The sequence below is a fragment of the Hypanus sabinus genome, chromosome 13 (assembly GCF_030144855.1).
Source record: "Hypanus sabinus isolate sHypSab1 chromosome 13, sHypSab1.hap1, whole genome shotgun sequence".
NCBI lineage: Eukaryota > Metazoa > Chordata > Chondrichthyes > Myliobatiformes > Dasyatidae > Hypanus > Hypanus sabinus.
In genome coordinates this window covers 39,833,552-39,854,482 of record NC_082718.1, presented here as the reverse complement: position 1 = coordinate 39,854,482, position 20,931 = coordinate 39,833,552, and the positions used below count along the sequence as shown (strand labels likewise).

General features: G+C 39.4%; 1 protein-coding gene across 3 annotated transcripts in view; it reads left to right on the top strand.

Annotated features, from left to right (window-relative positions):
* Window positions 1-20,931, top strand: part of tbc1d22a (TBC1 domain family, member 22a) — a 281,299-nt gene that overhangs the window by 49,157 nt on the left and 211,211 nt on the right. For all 3 annotated transcript variants that reach the window (XM_059987463.1, XM_059987461.1, XM_059987462.1), the window contains exons 5-6: window positions 4,200-4,270; window positions 19,985-20,113. In XM_059987463.1, coding sequence (XP_059843446.1) covers window positions 4,200-4,270; window positions 19,985-20,113 — 200 coding nt within the window. The remainder of the gene's footprint in view (window positions 1-4,199; window positions 4,271-19,984; window positions 20,114-20,931) is intronic.

Sequence of the window (20,931 nt, the reverse complement as noted above, 5' to 3'; positions counted from 1 at the left end):
GAAGTTCAAAGCTTCATTCCTCTCTGTCAAATTTATGACAGAATTAGAACAAGAGGGTTGGCAGATCCCGTTACTTCACTGATTTTTTTCGTATACACAGGAAGTTAACATGAGATGATAAATGGTGGCTCTGAATTAACTTCATGATTGATATTGATAAGGAGTCTTTGAATTGGGTGGAAAAAGCCACGCTTGGGATTTCTCACAAAGGCACACCAGTTAATTGTACTGCTCATGGCAGACTCAGTTTTATTAATCACAGCCTGAGGTTTTTTCTATCTTCCTGTGGGTTAGTGTAAATAAAGTTACAGGATGGAATTCTGATAAATGGTGTACATCATGGCAGTGAAGTCGCATAATTTTTTCATGTCTTGCATGGTCTACTGTTCACAAATGAGATGTCACTGGTAGAGTATTTATATTCAAGTTACATTTTAACTATAACAAGTTGTGATCCAAGAAACCTTCAATAAAGCTGATTCACAGACATACAGAAAAATGACTTCAGTTGACAAACTATTGATGCTTTGAATTTGCTGAAATAGACAAATTCCATCCGTCCCTTATTAATCTCCACAGCTTGGGTTCTGATCAGAATACTTCTCGGCCTATAGCAACTGGCATACAAGCCCTGACACTTGCAAAATAGGATCATAATTGAATTGACTTTATTACTTGCATCCTTCAAATAGATGAAGAGTAAAAATCTTTACGTTCCGTTCCATTCAAATGTGCAAATTCCGTTCAAATTCAATAGTTATGTATAATAAATATGTACAACAGGATAGTCAATATAACAGAAATACAGTAGCATCGGCATGAATGAACAGTCTGATGGCCTGGTGGAAGAAGCTGTTGTGGAGCCTGTTGGTTCTGGCTTTTATGCTTCGGTACTGCTTCCCAGATGGTAGCAGACTATATTTGTAAAAAAAAAATACAAACTATATTTGTGAAAAAAAATTACATTTAGTTTGTTAAAAATGAATTCATTACAAAACTGTAATTGGTGTCATCTGTAGTCTTTTCATCAGATGTATGCATTTTTTTAAAGAAAAAAATAAAATTGAGTTTATTTTTTCAATCTTGTGCTCACAATGCTGGGACTTGTTTCTCTTGAGAAATACAACCTCTCAAATTTATTTATCCTCTTCAATCTAACTGCTTTATAGGAAGGTCCATGTTCTTTTTTTTTGGTAAAGAGGTTTCTTGTGAATTCCCTTTGGTCATTATTTTTCATGATTATTATTACAGAGAAAACATTCCTTCTGTTCACAACCTTTTCCTTTGTCAGTTTAAATTGTAAATACATTTTTAAGTCCACTCTAGGTCACTTCTCTTGAGGAGAATGAAAATAACCAGTCCATAAGTACTTTGCTGATATTGTCTTGCATTTCTGACCTTTCCTTGTCAACCTTTTGTACACTCTCTAAAGTAGGGGTCCTCAACCTGGGGTCCATGGACCCCTTGCTTAATAGTATTGGTCCATGGCATAAAAAAGATTGGGAACCCATGCTCTAAGGTGTTTCTATCCTTTGTATGAGGACGACAATTATGTGTTGTGTTCTGTCTATGGTTAAGTTTGAGTACTGTCTTTACTTTCTTCCATCGATGCTGCCTAACCCGCAGAGTTTCTCCAGCAGTTTGTATGCGTTGCTTTGGATTTCTAGCATCTGCACATTTTCTCGTGTTTGTAATCTGTTAGTTTTTGTCTATTTATTTATAGTTTTTCATAAAAATCCTTTTTTATTTCTTTTTACTGTAAGTGCCTGCAAGCAAACAAATCTCAAGGTACTATGTAATAATGTATATATACTTTCATAATATATGTACTTTGAATTTGAGGTGGACAAGGAAGGGAATGGGATATTCCCATAGATTTTTCTCCCCTTGTGTGCTAATTGTTAATTCTAATTAACATAGAATTCTATTTGTAGTACAAACTTTTGCAATTGATCATGCATATCTCCAGACAGGTAGTATTTGTTTTGTGTCAGCTGTCTTGGTATAACTTGCCTATTCCTTCTTGAAACAGAATCAGGTTCATTATCTCTAACATATTTCATGAAATTTCTTTTTTTGTGGTCGCAGCACAGTGCAAGACGTATTATAAAATACTATAGTCACAAAAATGAATACCTCCTCAATTGAGTAGAATATATCCCAGGTGATGAGGGTATTTAATGATGGAATCTGCATTCTTGATTTACTGCCTCTTGAACATGTCCTCGATGATGGATAGGGTTGTACCCATGATGGAACAGGCTGTTATTATAGCCCTTTGCAGCCTCTTGCAATCCCTTCCATTGGGCGTTCTTTCCGATGTAAATGGTCAGAATCATCTCCATTGCACATCTCTAGAAATACAGAATCTGTAGAAATTGGTGCTAAGCTTTTGTATAGTAATTTATAGTTTATTACAATGTACTGCTGCTGCAAAACAACAAATTTCACAACGTACGCCAATGATGTTCATTAAATTTGATTCTGATTTTGGGTCATATTCTGTGTTCTTATCAACAATAATTTTTAGTGCTGACAAATTAGAATTAATATTTAACTGAGATATAAATACGTATCTATATAGTTCAGATGTGGCTTCATGCATGCATCTGTACTTTTAGGGAAAGCTATCTCAAAACATATTTCCAAGGGAATATTACATCCAAAGCAAGTGTTGAATAGTTAGTTGGTATAAATGACAAAGATAGGATGAGTGTTTTGAAACTGGATAGGATAAGGTCATCTCAAACCGGCATGATAATGGAAGTGAAAGTCACCAGAGTCCCTTGTATGTAGGATCAGAGCTTTGGGAGCATCAAATGGAATGCCCAGACTGGGACTCTATTCTGAATGAATTCGATGATTTGAAGTGTTTCTTTCAAGGATTTATTATATCTCATGTTCTTGGTATTTGCACAGATTGTCCTTCACATATTGGCACCATCTCCAATGGGATCCCACCACCAAGCACATCTCTCCACCTTCCCCCACTGCACTTTCCATTTTCCGCAGGGATCACTCCTTACGTGATTCTTTTTTCTTTCCCCACTGATCTCCCTCTTGGTACATCCTGGCAAATGGAACAAGTGCCACACTTACCCCTACGCCTCCGCCCTCACTACCATTCAGGCCCCAAATAGTCCTTACAGGTGAAGCAGCACTTCACCTGCGAGCCTGTTGGGGTCAGTGCTCCCAGTGTGGCCTCCTGTATATCAGCGAGACCCAACATTGATTGGGAGACAGCTTCACTGAGCACCTTTGCTCTGTCCGCCACAAAAAACGGAATCTCCCAGTGGCCACCCACTTCAATTCTACTTCCCATTCCCATTGTGACATGTCAGTCTGTGGACTCCTCTACTGCTGTAATAAGGCCTCACTCAGGTTGGGGGAGCAACACCTGATATTCTGTCTGGGTAGTCTCCAACCTGATGGCATGAATGTTGATTTCTTGAACTTTTTGAAATTGACCCCCCCCCCCCCCACCATTCCTCATTCCCATTTCCTTGTCTCACCTTATCTCCTTACCTGCCCAACAGTTCATTCTGGTTCTCCTCCCCCCCCCCCCCCCCCCCGCCACCCTTTCTTCCATGGTCTTCTCTCCTCTCCTATTAGACTCCCCCTTCTCCATCTGGTATCTCTTTTACCAATCAACTTTCCAGCTCTTTACTTCACCCCTCCCCCTCTCCCAGTTCCACCTATCACTTTGTACTGCCTCCCCCTTCCCCCTATCTTCTTACTCTGACTTCTCTTACTTTCCAGACCTGATAAAGGGTCTTGGTCTGTAACTTCGACTGTTTACTCTTTTCCATAGATGCTGCCTGACCTGAATTCCTCCAGCATTTTGTGTGCGTTGCTTTGGATTTCCAGCATCTGCCTGTATTTGTGATTTGTCAGTCTTTGTTTATTTATGTGTAGTTTTTCATAAAAATCCTGTAAGTGCTGCAAGAAAACAAATTACTTGCATAATATATTTACTTTCCACTTGAGTTGACTTGAAAGTGGACAAGGAAGGGAATAGGATATTCCCATAGACCTTTCTCCTCTTGTGTGCCAATTGTTAATTCTGATAAACTTTGAATTCTATTTGGAGTACAAATGTTTGTAAATGAGCTTGCATACCTCCAAACTGGCGGATTTTGTTGTATACTCCTGATATGATCTTAAGCCAATCATTGTTATTTTTCCTCTTCCAAATGCAGAAGAGTTGAGAAAGCTCAGCTGGTCTGGAATCCCAAGGCAGGTCCGACCAATAACATGGAAACTACTTTCAGTAAGTATGATGATGCTTTTTAATTCTTTTCCCCTTTTAATATCCAAAAGGTATAAGCTATGGATGCAAATGTATTTAAGTGAGAATTGCTTATGATTAAATCTTGTAAATTTATTAAATCTAATGGAATTGTGTCTAGATTTTATTCAAGGCTTTTTTGAGTAGATGACTAGAGATGGGTGTGGAGAACACTGAGTCAACACACTCCTCGCTCATGGGCATTTACACACACACACAAACATTGCCTTGTCATTCTGGTTTTGTTGCACTAAATGTTTTTCCCAGTATATTCTCACAATGGGTCCTAAACGGAGCTGATGCACTTGGGTTGGCTTTATGGTACCTTTTCTACCATACACAGTGGAATATTCCATTGCTTTAGTAATGGGGATGTTTAGATGTGTATATATATTGTATACTGAAGTTAATGTGGATACTACTGTTTTGTGATAAGATTGTGACTACATTGTGGGGGTACATCATATTCCAAGATGGTATATCCTAGTGCCGAATAAAAAGGAGCTCATCTCCTTCAGAGGGGGAGAGATCAGGGCTGTCAGGAGTACACACTGGAAGAAAATAGTATGGAGCTATTATTGTGTTTACTGGTAGATTTTTTTTGTTAATATTAGCAGTTTTTGCTATTCTTTGCAAGTTTGATTTTTGACACACCTAATAAACACACTTGCACTAAAGTGCTAAGTGGCTCCAGCTATTTTTTCCTTTAGTTATAAGCCATGTATCTATCTAATAAGGTGTTTTTTTCCGTCTTTCAATCTACTTGGAGCTAATACATATTGGTGTTAATTTAAGTGAAAGCTGAGCTTCAATATTTTCAATTGTCTCAACTAATCTAGATTCATGAATGATTCATTGTGTTCGGGTGGAGGACTCAGCAAATGTGGAGATGATGGAATTTGCAATGAAATTTAGGAGCTGGTGACTTACTTTGAAGATGTCATGCTTGAAGTTACCTGATTTTGAAGATTTTTTTTGTTGTTAAGACAATCTTGGTTGCAATTAAAAAGTTTGCTGCTGACTTGGATAGCATTATACAGACGTTCACCTGCATTCAATCAATTGGTTACAGCACTTCTGTTTGATGAACTGTTAATACCAATCTGCATCCTAATAAGAAAATGCCCTCTTACTCCACAAAGTAGAAATGGATTTTTTATGGCTATGTGTTAAGAATTGTTATTTGAATAGAGAAACATAGAATACCGGCAGCACAATGCAAGCCCTTTGGCCCACAAAGCTGTGCTGAACACGTCCTGAGGTTAGAAATTACCTCGGGTTACCCATAGCCCTCTACTTTACTGAGCTCCATGTACCTGTCCAGGAGTCTCTTAAAAGACCCTATCGTACCCGCCTCCACCACTGTCGCCGGCAGCCCATTCCACGCACTCACCACTCTCTGCGTTTTTAAAAAAACAACCTACCCCTGACAAAATACTGTTAGCTGGCTGACTAAAGAAAAGTGGTTCTAACTTCAAAGTGCAAAACTTTAATGTTAAATTGTTACCAGACTGATAGTTCTATTCTGTACTCTATAGCTAGAATAACTCAGCAATTGAGAAAAAATTGTCTTTAGTGGAGGAGATGTTATTTCTTGTTAGACTTCAATAATTTTAATAAGATTCATGGTATCTGAAAAATAACTAAAGAATTTTCTAATGCTAATCCTTTATTTTCTACATTATTATTATTGATATCTATGGATTGAGGTGTGTTGGTTCTTGCCTTTTGCTTCACCTGCCTCCAAGTCAAGCACATCTTTCTTTGACATTCCCATCAACTACAAGGTGATCTTGCGATCTACCACATCTTCCTCCACCCATTTCTGTTTTCTACAGTGACCACTCTGTGATTCTTTGTTCAAACTTCCGCTGAACTCTGCAGCTAAAGGAGTAGTAACATTTTGCCCCTTCATCTTATCTCTCCTCCATCAAAGTATTGTCAACAATTTTGGGCCCCTTATCTCAGAAAGGATGTATTGTTATTGGAGCTTCATGAGGATGATTCTTGGAATGATGGGGTTGAAATACGAGGAGGTTTGGCAGCTTTGGGTCTATACTCACTGGAATTTAGAAGAATGTGTGGGGGGGGGGGATTTCATTGAAACCTACCAAATGTCGAAAGGACTAGATAAGGTGGATGTGGAGAGGATGTTTCCTCTGGTGGGGGTATCCAGATGAGAGGGTAGAGCCTCAAAACTGAGGCGCGACCTTTTAGAAAAGAAGTAAGAAGTAAGGAGTAACTGGCCTGGATGGATTAAAAAAGTTGGGTGTTGGCGGCTGGAGGTGAGGATCGAGCCATTTCTAATTGCTGCTTGGCAATGTTTACTCTGCTCTCCGCAGTGCTGAGGCTGAGGTCTGCTCTGAGCTTCATGGAGGTTTGCCCCACTGTGTAATGAACTGAGGCGTGCTTCATCTACTCTGGGCCTCATGTCAATAGACTCACTTTAGTTCTGAATGCTGTTGCTTACCTTTTTTTCTGTTTGCATGATTTGCATATTTTTTTGTCTCAGCACATTGGGTGTGGCCGGCTGGTGGCGCAGTGCCATTAGCGCCGGACTCCAGAGTGAAGGTTTCGGAGTTCGAATCCAGTCGGGCCGATCCCAGACACGCTTTCCATCCATGCCAGGTTTAGTGTCGAGCTCGCGACTCGGCCTTGTAAAAAAAAACACTGCACTGTGAGAAGGACTTGGGGAACCACTCACAGAAGCTTTCCTCCAAGACAACCACTTGAAAAAAATAAGTGGTCGCTGAGGCTCTGGCAGAGTATGGCACACGGAAAAAAACATTGGGTGTTTGTTAGTTTTCTTTTGGGTTGTTTCGGTTTTCTTGTTTTGTGGCTGCCTGTAAGGAGATGAATCTTAAGGGTTGTATAATTTGATATAAATATACTTCGAACTTTTGCAAATGATACATAAAGACAGCCAGATTTGTCTGTAATCTGATTGTTTAGATGAGCACTTTAATAATAGGAGTAATTGTTGTATGAATTTTACCAGCTGATGTACATTACAATGGCCTTAGTAAGTTGTAAGATGAGATAACTATCAATTTAATATGATCAATCTCTCTCTCAATGTAGGCTGTAAATAGGATGATGCAAAACAAATTTCTGCCAATGTTGATTCATTCAGCAGTCATCGTGAGTGCTTTGAGCTGAAACATGAAAATGAAAAACAGCTTATACAGTCAAAATAAATGTTAGTCTGGAGGAAAGAAAGCACATTTCCAGTGCTACCTAAATGTCTTTTAACATGCTCTGATCTGACGAGCTGTTAAAGCTATGATTTTCTCTGGATGTCCTTCATTTTTATGCTCTAGGATCTGCAGTTTATTATTTTCTGTGCTTTTGATCATTCCCTTCCCCAATCAACTACCAGAATCTTTGTGCTTAACTCATTCCTTGACTCAATGGTATTCTTTATCTTTGCAAAGATATAAAGAACCCATTGTACTCAGTTTATCTATCTGAATTAAGTTGAGTTGTTAAGCTTGGATGGTGCTATTTGATGTTAGGTATTGAATGAATTGCAACTTTTTATGAAGTTCATAAAATGTTGATGCCTTTGGTATTGTAGTGTACATTCCCAATTGCATTTGCAATTAAGACCTTTCAGATTAAATTCATGGTTCCAGAACAATTGGCTAGGCTGAGTCAGACCCTAATCAGAATCAGGTTTATCAGAAACGGAATCAGAATCAGGTTTATTATCAATGTCATATGTTTTAAAATGTGTTTTGCAGCAGCAGTATAACATAAACATAAGGGTAAGTTACCAAAACCAAATATTGCAGAAGAGGAATAATGAGGTAGTGTTTATGCAATGCTCAGAAATTTGATGGCAGAGAAGTAGTTCCTAAAATTGTTGAGTGTTGGATTTCTGGCACCTGTACCTCCTCCCCAGTGTTGGTAACAAGAAGAGGGTATTACTTGGATGGTAAATTCTTACTAGTGGATTCTGTCTTCTTGAGGAACTACCCCTTGAAGATGTCCTCGATAAAACTGGCTGAGTTTACACTATCTGCAGTCTCTTTTGATCCAGCACATTGGAACCTCTGTACCAGGCAGTGATGCAACCAATCAAAATGCTCTCCACTGTATCATGTGTAGAAATTTGCAGGAATCTTTGGTGACAAACCAGATATCCCAGTGGTCTAGCTGCTGGCGCGCCATCTTGATTGTATCGATGTGTTATGTCCTCTGAGACATAAAAGATTCTGTCGATGCTGGCATTCTTGAGCAACACCTACAAAATGCTGGAGGAACTCAGCGAGTTGGGCAGCATCTGTAGAAAAGAAAATTTCAGGCCAAGACCCATTCCCCTTAATAGATGCTGTTAGGTTGTCTAAGCTGTTGACATCTGCTAAGGTGAAGCTACTCATTCTTTCCACTACTGACTCCTAAGTGAGATCTGATGCATATTCTTTGAGCTTCCCCTTTTTGAAGTGCACAATCACCACCTTGGTCTTGCTGACATTGAGTGTGAGTTTGTTCTTGTAGTATCACTCATTCAGATTATTTGTCTCACTTTGAATGATATCTTGTTACCATCAGAGATTCTGCCAACAGCAGTGGCATCATTAGTGAATTTATAAATGGCAAGCACAGCCACACGAGTGTAGAGAGAGTAGAGTGGTGAGCTGAGCACTGATCCTTGAGGTACACCTGTTTGGATTGTCATTGAGATATTATTACTGATCTACACTGACTGGTCCTCTGAAGAGGACGTCAAGGATCCAGTTATAGAGGGAGCTATGGAGGTCCAAGTTTTGAAGCTTGTTGTTTAGTACTAAGAGAGTGATGCCACTGAATATTGATCTGTAATTGATAAACAGCAGCCGAATGTTTGTTTTGTTGTCCATATTTTCCAAAGCAGAGTAGAGAGACAATGAGATTGTGTCCACCAGTAGACCTGTTGTGGATAAAGGTCCACGCTCAAGCAGAAGTTAATTCTAGCCATGACCAATCTCACAAAGAACTTCATCACAGTAGATGAGAGTTTTTCTGAGTCAGGGGCAGCCCACCCTGCTTTTCTTGCATACCGGTATGATTAGTGCCTTTTTGAAACAGGTGTGATCCTCTGCAGCAGTGAGAGTTTGAAGTTGTCCTTGGACATTCAAGTTAGTCAGCACAGGGTTTCAGTGCCATATGTGGTATCCCATTGAGACCTGGCGCTTCATGAGGGTTCACCCTCTTGATGTCAGCCTCTGGGTCACCAGATGTTGTGGGGATTTGCATAGGTGTAGCATTATTCTCCCTATCAAAGTGTACACTGGATTGGGGATTGCCAAACATTATGTGGATTTTCTGGTGTAGTCTGTTTTGTCATGCGTTTTTGTGATAATATTCTGGAGGAGCGTTGTCTCAATTTTTAACTGCATTGCATTTGTGGTTTCTAAGTGACAATAAACTGAATTTGAATCTGAATAAAAGGTGTTGAGCTCATTGGGCAGTGAAGCATCACAGCCATTTATGTTGTTAAGTTTGACAGTAATGGTATGTAAACCCCACCACATCTGATCGTGTCTCTAATGTCACAAGGAATTGCTTTTTCACTCTCTCAATGGCTTCTGTAGATCGTATCTAGACTTGCTGTTGGGTTCTGGATCGCTATTCTTGAATGTCACAGATTTAGCCCTAAGCATACAGAAAATCCAGTTCATCCAAGGCTTTTGCTTTTGTAGGACTTGGTACATTTTTGAAGGAACACATACCTCTACGCTGGTCTTGATGCAATCGATGACGGCTGTGACACAATCATTCAAATCTGAAGATGAATTTCTGAATATAGTCAGGACTTCAAAGGGGTTCTGTAAACACACTTCTGCCTCCCTTGAGCTTATTGTTGCTGTCCTCACCACTAGTTCTGTGGTCCTCGGTCTCTACCTGTGTATCAGGAGTAGAAGTACAGTCTTATGATTGGATTTGACCAAGTGCATGTGTAGGATGGTGTGATAAGCATTCTTGATGGTGGCGTAACCACCATCGAGTGTGTTATTCCTCGGGTTTCACAGTGGTGTGCTGGTTGATTTTCCCTGCAATGACCGGGAGCCGTCAGGGTGTGCTGTCTCTTGATTGCTGATCACTGTGCTCAGCTTCTCTAGCTTGATGTCTGTCAGGGGCAGAATGTGGACCGCTGTCAGGGTGATGGTATGGTACAGCCTTGGCAAATAGAATGGATGGCACTTAACTGGCTGTTCCTGATTGAGAGAGCAGGACTGGAAAAGAGCTGCCACATCTGTGCACCATGAGTTAATCCTAAAAGAAATGTTGCTGCGTCTGCCTGCACCCGATGCTGCTGTCTGCTCTTCATGGTGGATGAACAAGTCCTCAGGCTGGAGCACTGAGTCCGGAGCTGAAGAGGTGAGCCATGTCTCTGTGAAGCAGAATACATAACTGTCTCTGGTAACAGTCCTAGTACTGCAGTCTTGCTCTGAAGTCATCAATTTCATTTTACAGAGATGGCATTAGTGAATCAGATGGATTTCTGCAATGATCCACTGCATTTCAGGGTTGCAATTGCTGGATCTGTTCATATAGCCAAGCTCAAAATAATTAACTGCAGTGTTAAGATTTGTACTTGTGTCTCAGGATTAATGCTATAGGATTTGAACCATCGTATACCTAAACTTCTGAAAGTGATTTTTAAAAAACAAATTTCTTTATATTTGGGAGAATATTTGTAAATGTAATTCAGTTATCTGGATATATACAAACTTGTAAGTTTTTCTATCAATACTAGGACGTTACCTGGGTTTCAGCACTTAAGTTTACTAGGATGTTACCTGGGTTTCAGCACTTAAGTTACAGAGAAAGGTTGAACAAGTTAGGTCTCTATTCACTGGAGCGTAGAAGGTTGAGGGGGGATTTGATCGAGGTATTTAAAATTTTGAGAGGGATAGATAGAGTTGACGTGAATAGGCTGTTTCCATTGAGAGTAGGGGAGATTCAAACTAGAGGACATGATTTGAGAGTTAGGGGGCAGAAGTTTAAGGGAAACACGAGGGGGTATTTCTTTACTCAAAGAGTGATAGCTGTGTGGAATGAGCTTCCTGTAGAAGTAGTAGAGGCCAGTTCAGTTGTGTCATTTAAGGTAAAATTGGATAGGTATATGGACAGGAAAGGAGTGGAGGGTTATGGGCTGAGTGCGGGTAGGTGGGACTAGGTGGGATTAAGAGTTCGGCACGGACTAGGAGGGCCGAGATGGCTTGTTTCCGTGCTGTGATTGTTATATGCTTATATGGTTAATATGTTAAGTGTTCTCAATACGAAACAATATTAGTTGTAAGCTCCTGACAAATATTAATGCCGCCTTTTAGTTTCTGAATGGAATTTGAAGCTGTACTGCCTTTGATTCCAGTTTTAAAAGTTTGTTATGAATAGTTGTGAAATTACTGTCAACACCTTTAAAAGGCACCTTCAAGATGGCCATTTTAAATCTCTGGCAAGAAGAATATGATAGATGGATATTCTATGTGCATTGCCTCTTCAAGTTTCCAGCCAGGGTCATTTAAATGATGAATTCTATTAATACATCATGATGTACTGCAATTTACATAGGCACAGCTGTGAATTTCGATGCAGTAATTAAGAAGCACCTTGTTGGTTAGGTGTTTGGGAGCAGTGAAACAGAAAGTAGGCTGGTTCTGGGTGTCGTCATTTAGAGATGTTGGCATTATCAAAGGAAAGATAGCATGTTGATAAACTGTGTTTAATCCTAAAAGACACTAAGTGGAATAGTTAACTTTATCTACTTTGGTCTTTTAAAATAATCAGCAGCTGAGTTAAATGTGATTATGATAGTCTTGCTTTTATCCCTTTGTAGCAGTTACTTGAAATCAAAACTGCTTCTACAGAGTGAGGAACTCGATACTGTATGACATGCTTCCAAATAACTGAGTTCCAATTTAGCAAAAATTATGTTCGATCCTTCATTACGAAACCAGCACAGACGAACAATCTAAATTCACAAAATAATGAAGTAAGCAGAATAAGAGTAATTAGCGTTCAAATTAGCGGTCAACAGAAAATATCAACTACGTCCCTGGCTGCCTCTAACTAAACTAACTAGGACAAAGTGTGAATGCGTAATATACTCATTTGCTTAGGTACATCCCAAACGATGTGACAAATTACTGTAACCCACAAAGCATGCAATGTAAAATACAGTACAGACAGAAAATACATGTGTGGCTCTTGCATCTGAATTGGTTTTAACACTTGGAAACTTGATTCTAAGGAAAAGTTGTTCACATTTTGAAATTGAAATAAACTAATTAAAAATAATTACCTTTGATATCAAAAAGAATACCAAAAGAACCTTCAGATATAAAAAGAGTAAAAGAAAGGTGAAAGTGGATATTGGACAGTTGAAAAATTACCCTGGAGATGTAGTAATGGGGGGACGATGACAAGGAATTGGCAGGCAAACTGAAAGTATTTTGCATCAGTCTTCACTGTGTAAGACCTGAGCAGTGTGTTGGAAGTTTGAGAGTGTCAGGGCAGAAGTGAGTGCAGTTGCTTTGACTAGGGAAAAGATGCTTGGGAAGCTGAAAGTTCTGAAGGTCGATATGTCACCTGGATCATATGAACTGTACCCTAGGGTTCTAATTTGTGGAGGCATTAGTAATGACCTTTCAAGATTCTGGCAAAGTTCTGGAGGACTGGAAGATTGTAATATCACTCCACTCTTTTAAGAAGGGATGGAGGCAGAAGAAGGTAAATTATAGGCCAGTTAGCCTGACTTCAGTGGTTGGGAAGATGCTGGAGTCCATTATAAAGGATAAGGTTTTGGGGTATTGGGAGGCATAAGATCAAAAAAAGGCCAAAGTCAGCATGGTTTCCTTTAGAGGAAACCTTGCCCTGCAAATCTGTTGGGAATTCTTTGAGGAAATAACAAGCTGGATAGACAAAGGAGAATCAGTGGATGTTGTGAACTTGGATTTTCAGAGGGCCTGTGACAAGGTGCAGCACATGAGGCTGCTTAGCAAGATAAGAGCTCATAGTATTACAGGAAAGATACTAGCTTAGTTGGATAGAACATTAATTGATTGGTTGGATGTAAAGTGTGGTATAAAGGGAGCCAATTCTGATTGTCATGAGTCAGTTCTGGGACCGCTTTTTATGTTGTCTGATAATGATTTGGATGACAGAATTGATGGCTTTATGGCTAGTTTTGCACGTGATATGATAGGTGGAGGGGTAGGTAGTGTTGACAAAGCAGGGAGACTGCAGAAGGACTTAAACAGAAAAATGTTTAAAAAAAATGGCAGATGGAATAGTGTTGGGAAGTGTATGGTCATATACTTTGGCAGAAGGAATAATAACATAGTCTATTTTCTAAACAGGGAGTAAATTCAAAAATCCGAGGTGCAAAGGGTCTTCGGAGACCTCATGCAGGATTCCCTGAAGATTAACTTGCAGGTTGAGTTGGTGGTGAAATATGAGCATTTGTTTTCTGAGAGCAAGGATGTCATGCTGAGGCTTGAGGCTTTATAAGGCTTTGGTCAGACTGCACTTTGAGAAGTGTGAGCAGTTTTGGGCCTCTTAACTAAGAAAGGATGTGCTGACATGTGGGTTCAGAGGAGGTTCACAAGAATGGTTCTGGGAATAAAAGAGTTATCATTATGAGGAGCATTTGATGGCTCTGGGCCTGTACTCACAGGAATTTAGGAAAATGAGGGTGGATCTCATTGAAACCTATGGAATGTTGAAAAGCTGACGTGGAGAGTATGTTTCCTATGGCTGGGGATAGCAAAGGACCAGAGGGCACAACTTTAGAATAGAGGGGCATCCATTTAGAATGGAAAGTTGGAAGAATTTCTTTACCCGGAGGAAGGTGAATCTGTGGAATTCGTTACTACAGGCGGCTATGGAGGCCAGGTCATTGGGTGTTTTTAAAGTGGAATTTGATAGGTTCTTGATTTGTAAAAGGTTACAGGGAGAAGGCAGGACAATGGGGATGAGGGGGAACTGGATCCGTCATGATGAAATGGCAGAGCAGATTCCATGGGCCAAATGGCCTACTTCTGCTGCTGCAGTATATCTATGTCTTAATAACTATTAATATTAACTGTTTGCTTGATGCAGTTGATAACATTTCTTCTGAAGGACACAGTTTCTTTGTTGCATTCTGTATATTTGGATGCCATATCATTTTCTCTTTTCCCCTCCACCAACCACTTTTTGGAAAAAAAGTTATGATTATGAAATGCCCTAGTGCTGATATACATCTTTGAATATCTTAACAAGCATTCTAACAATTTGGTATGCTATGTTTTTATTTTAAAAAATCCACCTTGGCTTATTGATCAAATATGATGTATTTTTGACATGTTACTGCATATTTTGTACATTCCTGTTTTATCCTGGTTTGATTCTGGCAGATGTAAAGGTTAGTTCTTTTGTTGCTGGCTTAGGAAGCAATTGTGTGGACCTTGAATGTAGGCAAAATGCCTTTGTTTCTAGGACCTTTTTTGTGAATAATGATGATGGAAACTCTCAAATTATGGCCATTTTCATCTCGCTGAAGAATGATAGCTTTTAGAGAACCTTGCAGCACAGGAACATGCCGTTTGACCCAAAATGACAAGGTAAACTCGTCCCTTGTGCACATAACCCATTTTCCTCATTTCAGCCAATCTGAAAGCACAATGAATGCCACCTTTGTATCTGCTTCCACTACCACTCCTGGCAGCACATTTCAAGAACCTACCAACTCTGTTTATATGCTTAAAAACCCCCAAAAAGGATAGAATTAAGCTGCAGAAAGTTGTAAACTTAGTCAGCTCCATCACTGGTGTTAGTCTTCAAAGGATCCAGGACATCTTCACTGAGCAATGCCTCAAAAGGGCAGCATCCATCATTAAGGACACACAACACTCAGGTCATGCCTTGTTCCCGTTTCTACCATTAGGAAGGAAGTACAGAAGTCTGAAAACACATACTCAATGATTCAGGAGCAGTTTCTAAACCGAAAGCAATGCCCACAAGTGTTCAACATTTATTCTGTGAAAAAGATTCTATCTACCCAATCTATGTGTCTCTTTTGTGACCACTGAACTCTGGTTCCTACCCCCACCCGGCCTTCACTCCAGTGTAAACAGTCCAAGTTTGTCTAACCTCTAGGAGAGGAGGATTATCTGGAGAACAGATGGTTCACTTTTGATTTCTTTAAATACATTGCAAACTCATGTTTTCTTTGCGGCCCTTTTAAATTTGATCCGATTTTGCTATTGAAGCAGGTTTCACCTGCCGAAGAAAGTCTGGATACTGTTGAACGTATCTGCTGTTTGCTCATACAGTTTAGTTAAACTAGAAAATAAGTGGAAACGTTTTTAGGTATGTTTAAAATGTGTGATAGAGGTGCAGGTGGATTACTTTAAATTATCCTCTGCCCTTGTAACTCACCAGCAAAATTCTAAACTCATCATGCAACAATCTTTAACCTCACTTCTGAATATGTGATACTTGCAGAAAAGTTGATGATTTTTTGATAAACTGAAGTCATGAAAGTACAAAATATGTCATAAAGATGAGATGTTAAGGATGTTTAGCTAGGCTTGGAAATTGAATCTCAAGATTTTGTAACAAAATTGAAGAGTTTCACAAATTTAGGTTCTGGAGAAGAACCTTAAACACAATAAAGCAGTTCTTCACTTCAAAATGATGGAAATAGAGAAGAGTAGTCCTTTTTAAATGGAATGTAATGTATTGATCACAATAATAAAATAAGGAAAATGTACAGAATACTTTTGAGTGGTATTAGAGATGAGCCAAGAGAGAATCTGTCAGAGAACAGTCTTTTTCTTGTGTTCAATGAATTGCTATATATGGTAATAATTTTATTAAAATGCTCATGTAGTAGAGGTAACAATTTTAGTTGAGTGAATAATGTTTTAAAATAGTAATGAAATGTACGTCATTGAAAGGGTAATAATATGAAAAATATTTCAGTAAGGCTACGTTTTTAAATTGCATAAAGTTTGCACAGATATTGTGTGAAGAATGGCAAGATTGTGTGGTAGGACTAACAATGGAGTCACCTAACTAAAGCAGTAATAACTACTGTTTGCTTAGAAAATGGAATTTTAAAAAAACACGAAGTTAAAACTCTAATCATTTAAAATCTATTGGTTTGAGAACTGGAATAGTGCCAGGATGAGGGCTTGGCTCTTGAGAATTGAGCTGAGATGTCATTTCTTTATGCAGTGGACTTTACACTTTCAATAAGCTGCCGATGGGTGTGGATATTCAGTCATGGAGTATGTTCAGGATGCTCTGTCATGAGCTCTGTCATGGGAGCAGGTTATGAAGAGGATAGAGGAAAAGATGCAGGAACTTTCTCAAAGCCTCCTTGATAACTCCAGTGAGTCCCTTGCTTAGGATCAGTCAAAATGGAGAAGGAACTTTGGGGATTGACCATAAGGCATAGGAGCAGAATTAGGCCATTGAGTCTGTTCTGCCATTCAGTCATGGCTGATCCTTTTTTAAAAAAGTCTCCTCCTCAACAGTTCCCAGCCTTCTCCCCGTAACCTTTGATCCAATCAAGAATCTATCAATCTCTGTGTTAAATACACCCAATGCCCTGGCCTCCACATCTGCATGTGGCAACAAATTCCACAAATTCACCACGCTTTGGCTGAAAGGAGCTTGGAGTCCATGCACAAAGAAGACACAGTGGCCAGTGTGCAGCAATAGGAGTGTGCCACCTTGTGTATCACCCACTGCTGAAGGCATAGAACTAGTGTGGAAGCAAGTTACCTTCTATTCTAAGGGACTATATGCAGATATCTGATTTAGGTCATTGAACATCAAGGGAATTAGGATGCAGTGGCAAAGTCATCCACATTGGTTGAAAAAAGTAAAGACTAAGACCGTTCCTCTTCCATTAGGGAGGAGGCGACATAGCATCCACGCAAGGGGCACCATATTGAAAAACAGTTATTTTCCCCAAGCTGTAGGATTGATCAACACCTCCGCCCACTAATTCCTCCACTACTTTATTTTTCCAGTCACTCCTCTTGTGTACAGCCTCTCATCACATTTTACGGACATGCAATCAATCTCCATGTATAAACTATCTTGTGTGTTTATATTTATTGTGTATTTTTAAAAATTATTGTTATTGTGTTCTTTATCTTTAGTGTTTTTCTTTGTGCTGCATCAGATCTGGAATAACATTTATTTTGTTCCGTTACACTAGTGTTTCAGAAGTGACATTAAACAATCTTAAATCCTGGTATTGAACAGCAAGTTGTTAAAAGGGCTTTGTGTTCAGAGGGTCTTGAGTGGCCGTGTATAAATATCTTAAAGTCATTAAGGCACATCAATCAGGAGTATTTATTGTCAGATGATCTGAGTGCATTTTGCTCCTTTGTTATGGAACTCAGTTGAGAATGTGTGACATGTTGAAAAGTTTAAAAACAGCAGAAACTGTGAAATGGAAATTAGAACAGTTTGCTAGAGGTATTCAAAGGTTCTGCAGTATCTGTGAAGTTAACCTTCTCAGGTTTATGGTCTTTTATCTTCTGAGTAACTCCATTAAAAAAAAATTCTGTAAGGTCTTCCTGTCCAAGGAATATTAGACTTGTAATTGAGAGAGTTCAGCAAAGAAGGTTCGACAGATTGATTTCTGGGACAGCTGCTTTGTCATTTGAGAACTTAAGTATGAAAGGGTTGTATCCCGTTTGATTGGAAGAATGACAGATGGTCATATTGTAACTTGTTGAATTCTTACAGCACTTGATACGGTAGATACAGGACTGATGTTTTACTTGACCAGGCTTTGATTTCTGGCTTTAAGCAGCCTTAAAGCAAAGGATTACTTATTCAGGACTTGAATGAAAAGCAATTGCATTAGTGGAATGTAGTGCACATTTGGATAACCTTGTGAGAAATTAGAGAAAATAAAAGATGGAGATGGGGCAATTCTGGTTCAGTGGCTGCTTCCATTCAAGGTGGAAATTGCTTGCATTTCCATTTCCCACACTTCTTATTTTCCTGCATCCCCGTCCCTTGCCTTTCAACTAGTCATTCTCTGTATCCAGCACATCATTTTCACTATTTCTGCCAGCTGTAATGTTATCCCCGTCATCTGTTATATCTTCCCCTTTCCATCCACGTCTGCTTTTTGTAGGGACCACACACTTTGTGGCGCTCTGTTTTGCTCATCCTCATCATGCACACCCCCCCCCCCCCCGGGACTTTTCCATAATACTTTTCCTGACCTTCTCCCTCACCACGGATCGAAACGTCCCTTTCAGATGAGGCAAAGATTCACATGCATCTCTAAAACCGTCTGTTCTATTCAGTATTCTTAATGTGGCTGCCTCTACATCAGTGATGCAGAATTACTGAGTACTTTGCTGAGATTTTCAAGAGATACGGGGTTTGGAGGAAATAGTGCTAAGATAAAAAATAAACTATAATCTTATTGAATAGTAGGACAGGTGCAAGGGGCCAAGTGGCCGACCCCTTTTGTGAGGGGATTTGAATATTAGGAACATTCTGATAAGCTACATCTGCATTTGGTATGGGAGCAACAGGGCATCAGACTGGAAGTCGCTACAAAGGACTGTGAGAACAGCTGAGAGGATCATGGGGGTCTCTCTGCCATCCATGGGGGACATCTGTCACGAGCACTGTGTATGCAGGGCTTGCACTCAACCATCTAGCATCCTCTTTGATATTCTACCATCAGACCGAGACTGTGATGCAGAATGACAAGAACAGACAGGGTAGGAAACCAGTTCTTACCTCAGACCATTAGACTTATGAACTCTCTGCCACGTTGCATTCGAAGTGTCACCGGATAATTTGTACTATACCCTACAATATTTTATTTATACACTTCATTTGTCTATGTGTAATTCATTTATTTTTAGATTTAATTATTACTTGCCTGTGTTACATGTGTTATGTGTACTACTGTGATTTGTACCGTGGAATACATGTATATAGTTAAATGACAATGAACTTGAACTTTATTATTCTGCATGCATGCAAAAACCTGTGTGGGTGCAACTTCTGCTGTTTCAAATGTTTTTGTGTTCATATCAATGCCAGAAAAGTTGTTGGTTAGTAATTAAGATTTTTAACTAACTTGTGTCATGGGTTTCATCGTTAATCAATAATTTGAACAACTTTGCACCCTTCGATGAATTTCACGTTAGTATTGGCATTGCACACTTTGCAGAAGGTAAGGTAAGTTTGTTAACATCATGACTACACATTTTACAGAGATTATGCAGATGTCAGACATATATGCCTGCTTGGCATGTTCAGTCTTCGTTCAAATGAATGCATTTGTTAGACTTGACAAATCTTGTGCAGGTTCAGTGGGCGGTGTTTTTCTAATGCAAGTGCTGAAAATCTGTGTAAATTTGCACTTCTTTCCAGGACTCCTTGAACTTGTGTGTAGCTGTGGTGTTTTGTGCACAGAACTGTTGGTATTTCTAGTGTTTGTGTTTAGTGTTAGTATTTCAACTGTCTGGCTGTAAACTTTTTATATAGTTGGAGGCAAATCCTGATCTGTTTCTTTCTTGATGGATATTTTGTAATCTTTTTCTTGGAAAATAGTGAATTTATTCTATATTTTATCACTTCCAAATGTGCACAATTTAATTTGCGTTGTGGAAAATGTTAAGGTTGTGCAACATGCATGGATCACAATTAATTTACTGTGTTGTTTTTTAGGGCTACTTGCCTGCAAATGTGGAGAGAAGAGAAAGTACACTACAAAGGAAACGGGCAGAATATTTTGCTTTTGTTGAACAGTATTATGATTCCAGAAATGATGAGCATCATCAAGACACATACAGACAGGTATTTATTATTATTTATGTTTAAATTGATGCATTTTTATTACATTTCTTAGAGTAATGTGCAATCTATGGTGCAGTCATAACTTTCAGTTTTGAGAGGTTTGCCATGCCCTTGAAGCATGCTTTCCAGTGCAGGAAACCTGGATGGATTGAGAGTGATGGTAGTTGAGTTTTAGTATGGGTTGGGATAGTCAGCAGAAGGTAAGGTAAGTTTGTTAACATCGTGACTACGTATTTTGCGGAGATTGGATGGATATCAGAAATATATGTGAGCCTTCCAGAAAGCATCATGAAGCAGAATTTGATGTTGCGGTGTTCGCTGAGCTTGGCAATTAGCTTGCAGATGTTTCATCACCGGTTGAGGTGACATCCTCAATGCGCAGTTGTAAGTGGTTCATTGATCTTCTCTGAGAACTCCGAAGAGCCAAAGAAATGTGAGCCAGTAGAATTCAAAGATTAACTGAAGGAGTAGCCAATTAGCACAGAGGGAAGTGAAAGAGGTCCTATATAAAAGCAAACACTCCCAGAGAGAAACACCAACAACTGCGCACTGAGGATGTTACCTCAGCTGGTGATGAAAGCTAATTGCTAAGCTCAGTGAACGCTACAACTCAAGAGTTTCAAAGAGAGCTACCAGTGTTCACCACCATCCTAATGAAGTAGAATTGGAGAAATCTGATTACCGATCTTGGGCAATAGAGAAGATTTGCATTGTTAACTGTAGTTTATTATGCAACACGCACAAAATGCTGGAGGAACTCAACAGACCAAACAGCATCTATGGAAAAGAGTGAATAGTTGACCCTTCTTTAGGACTGG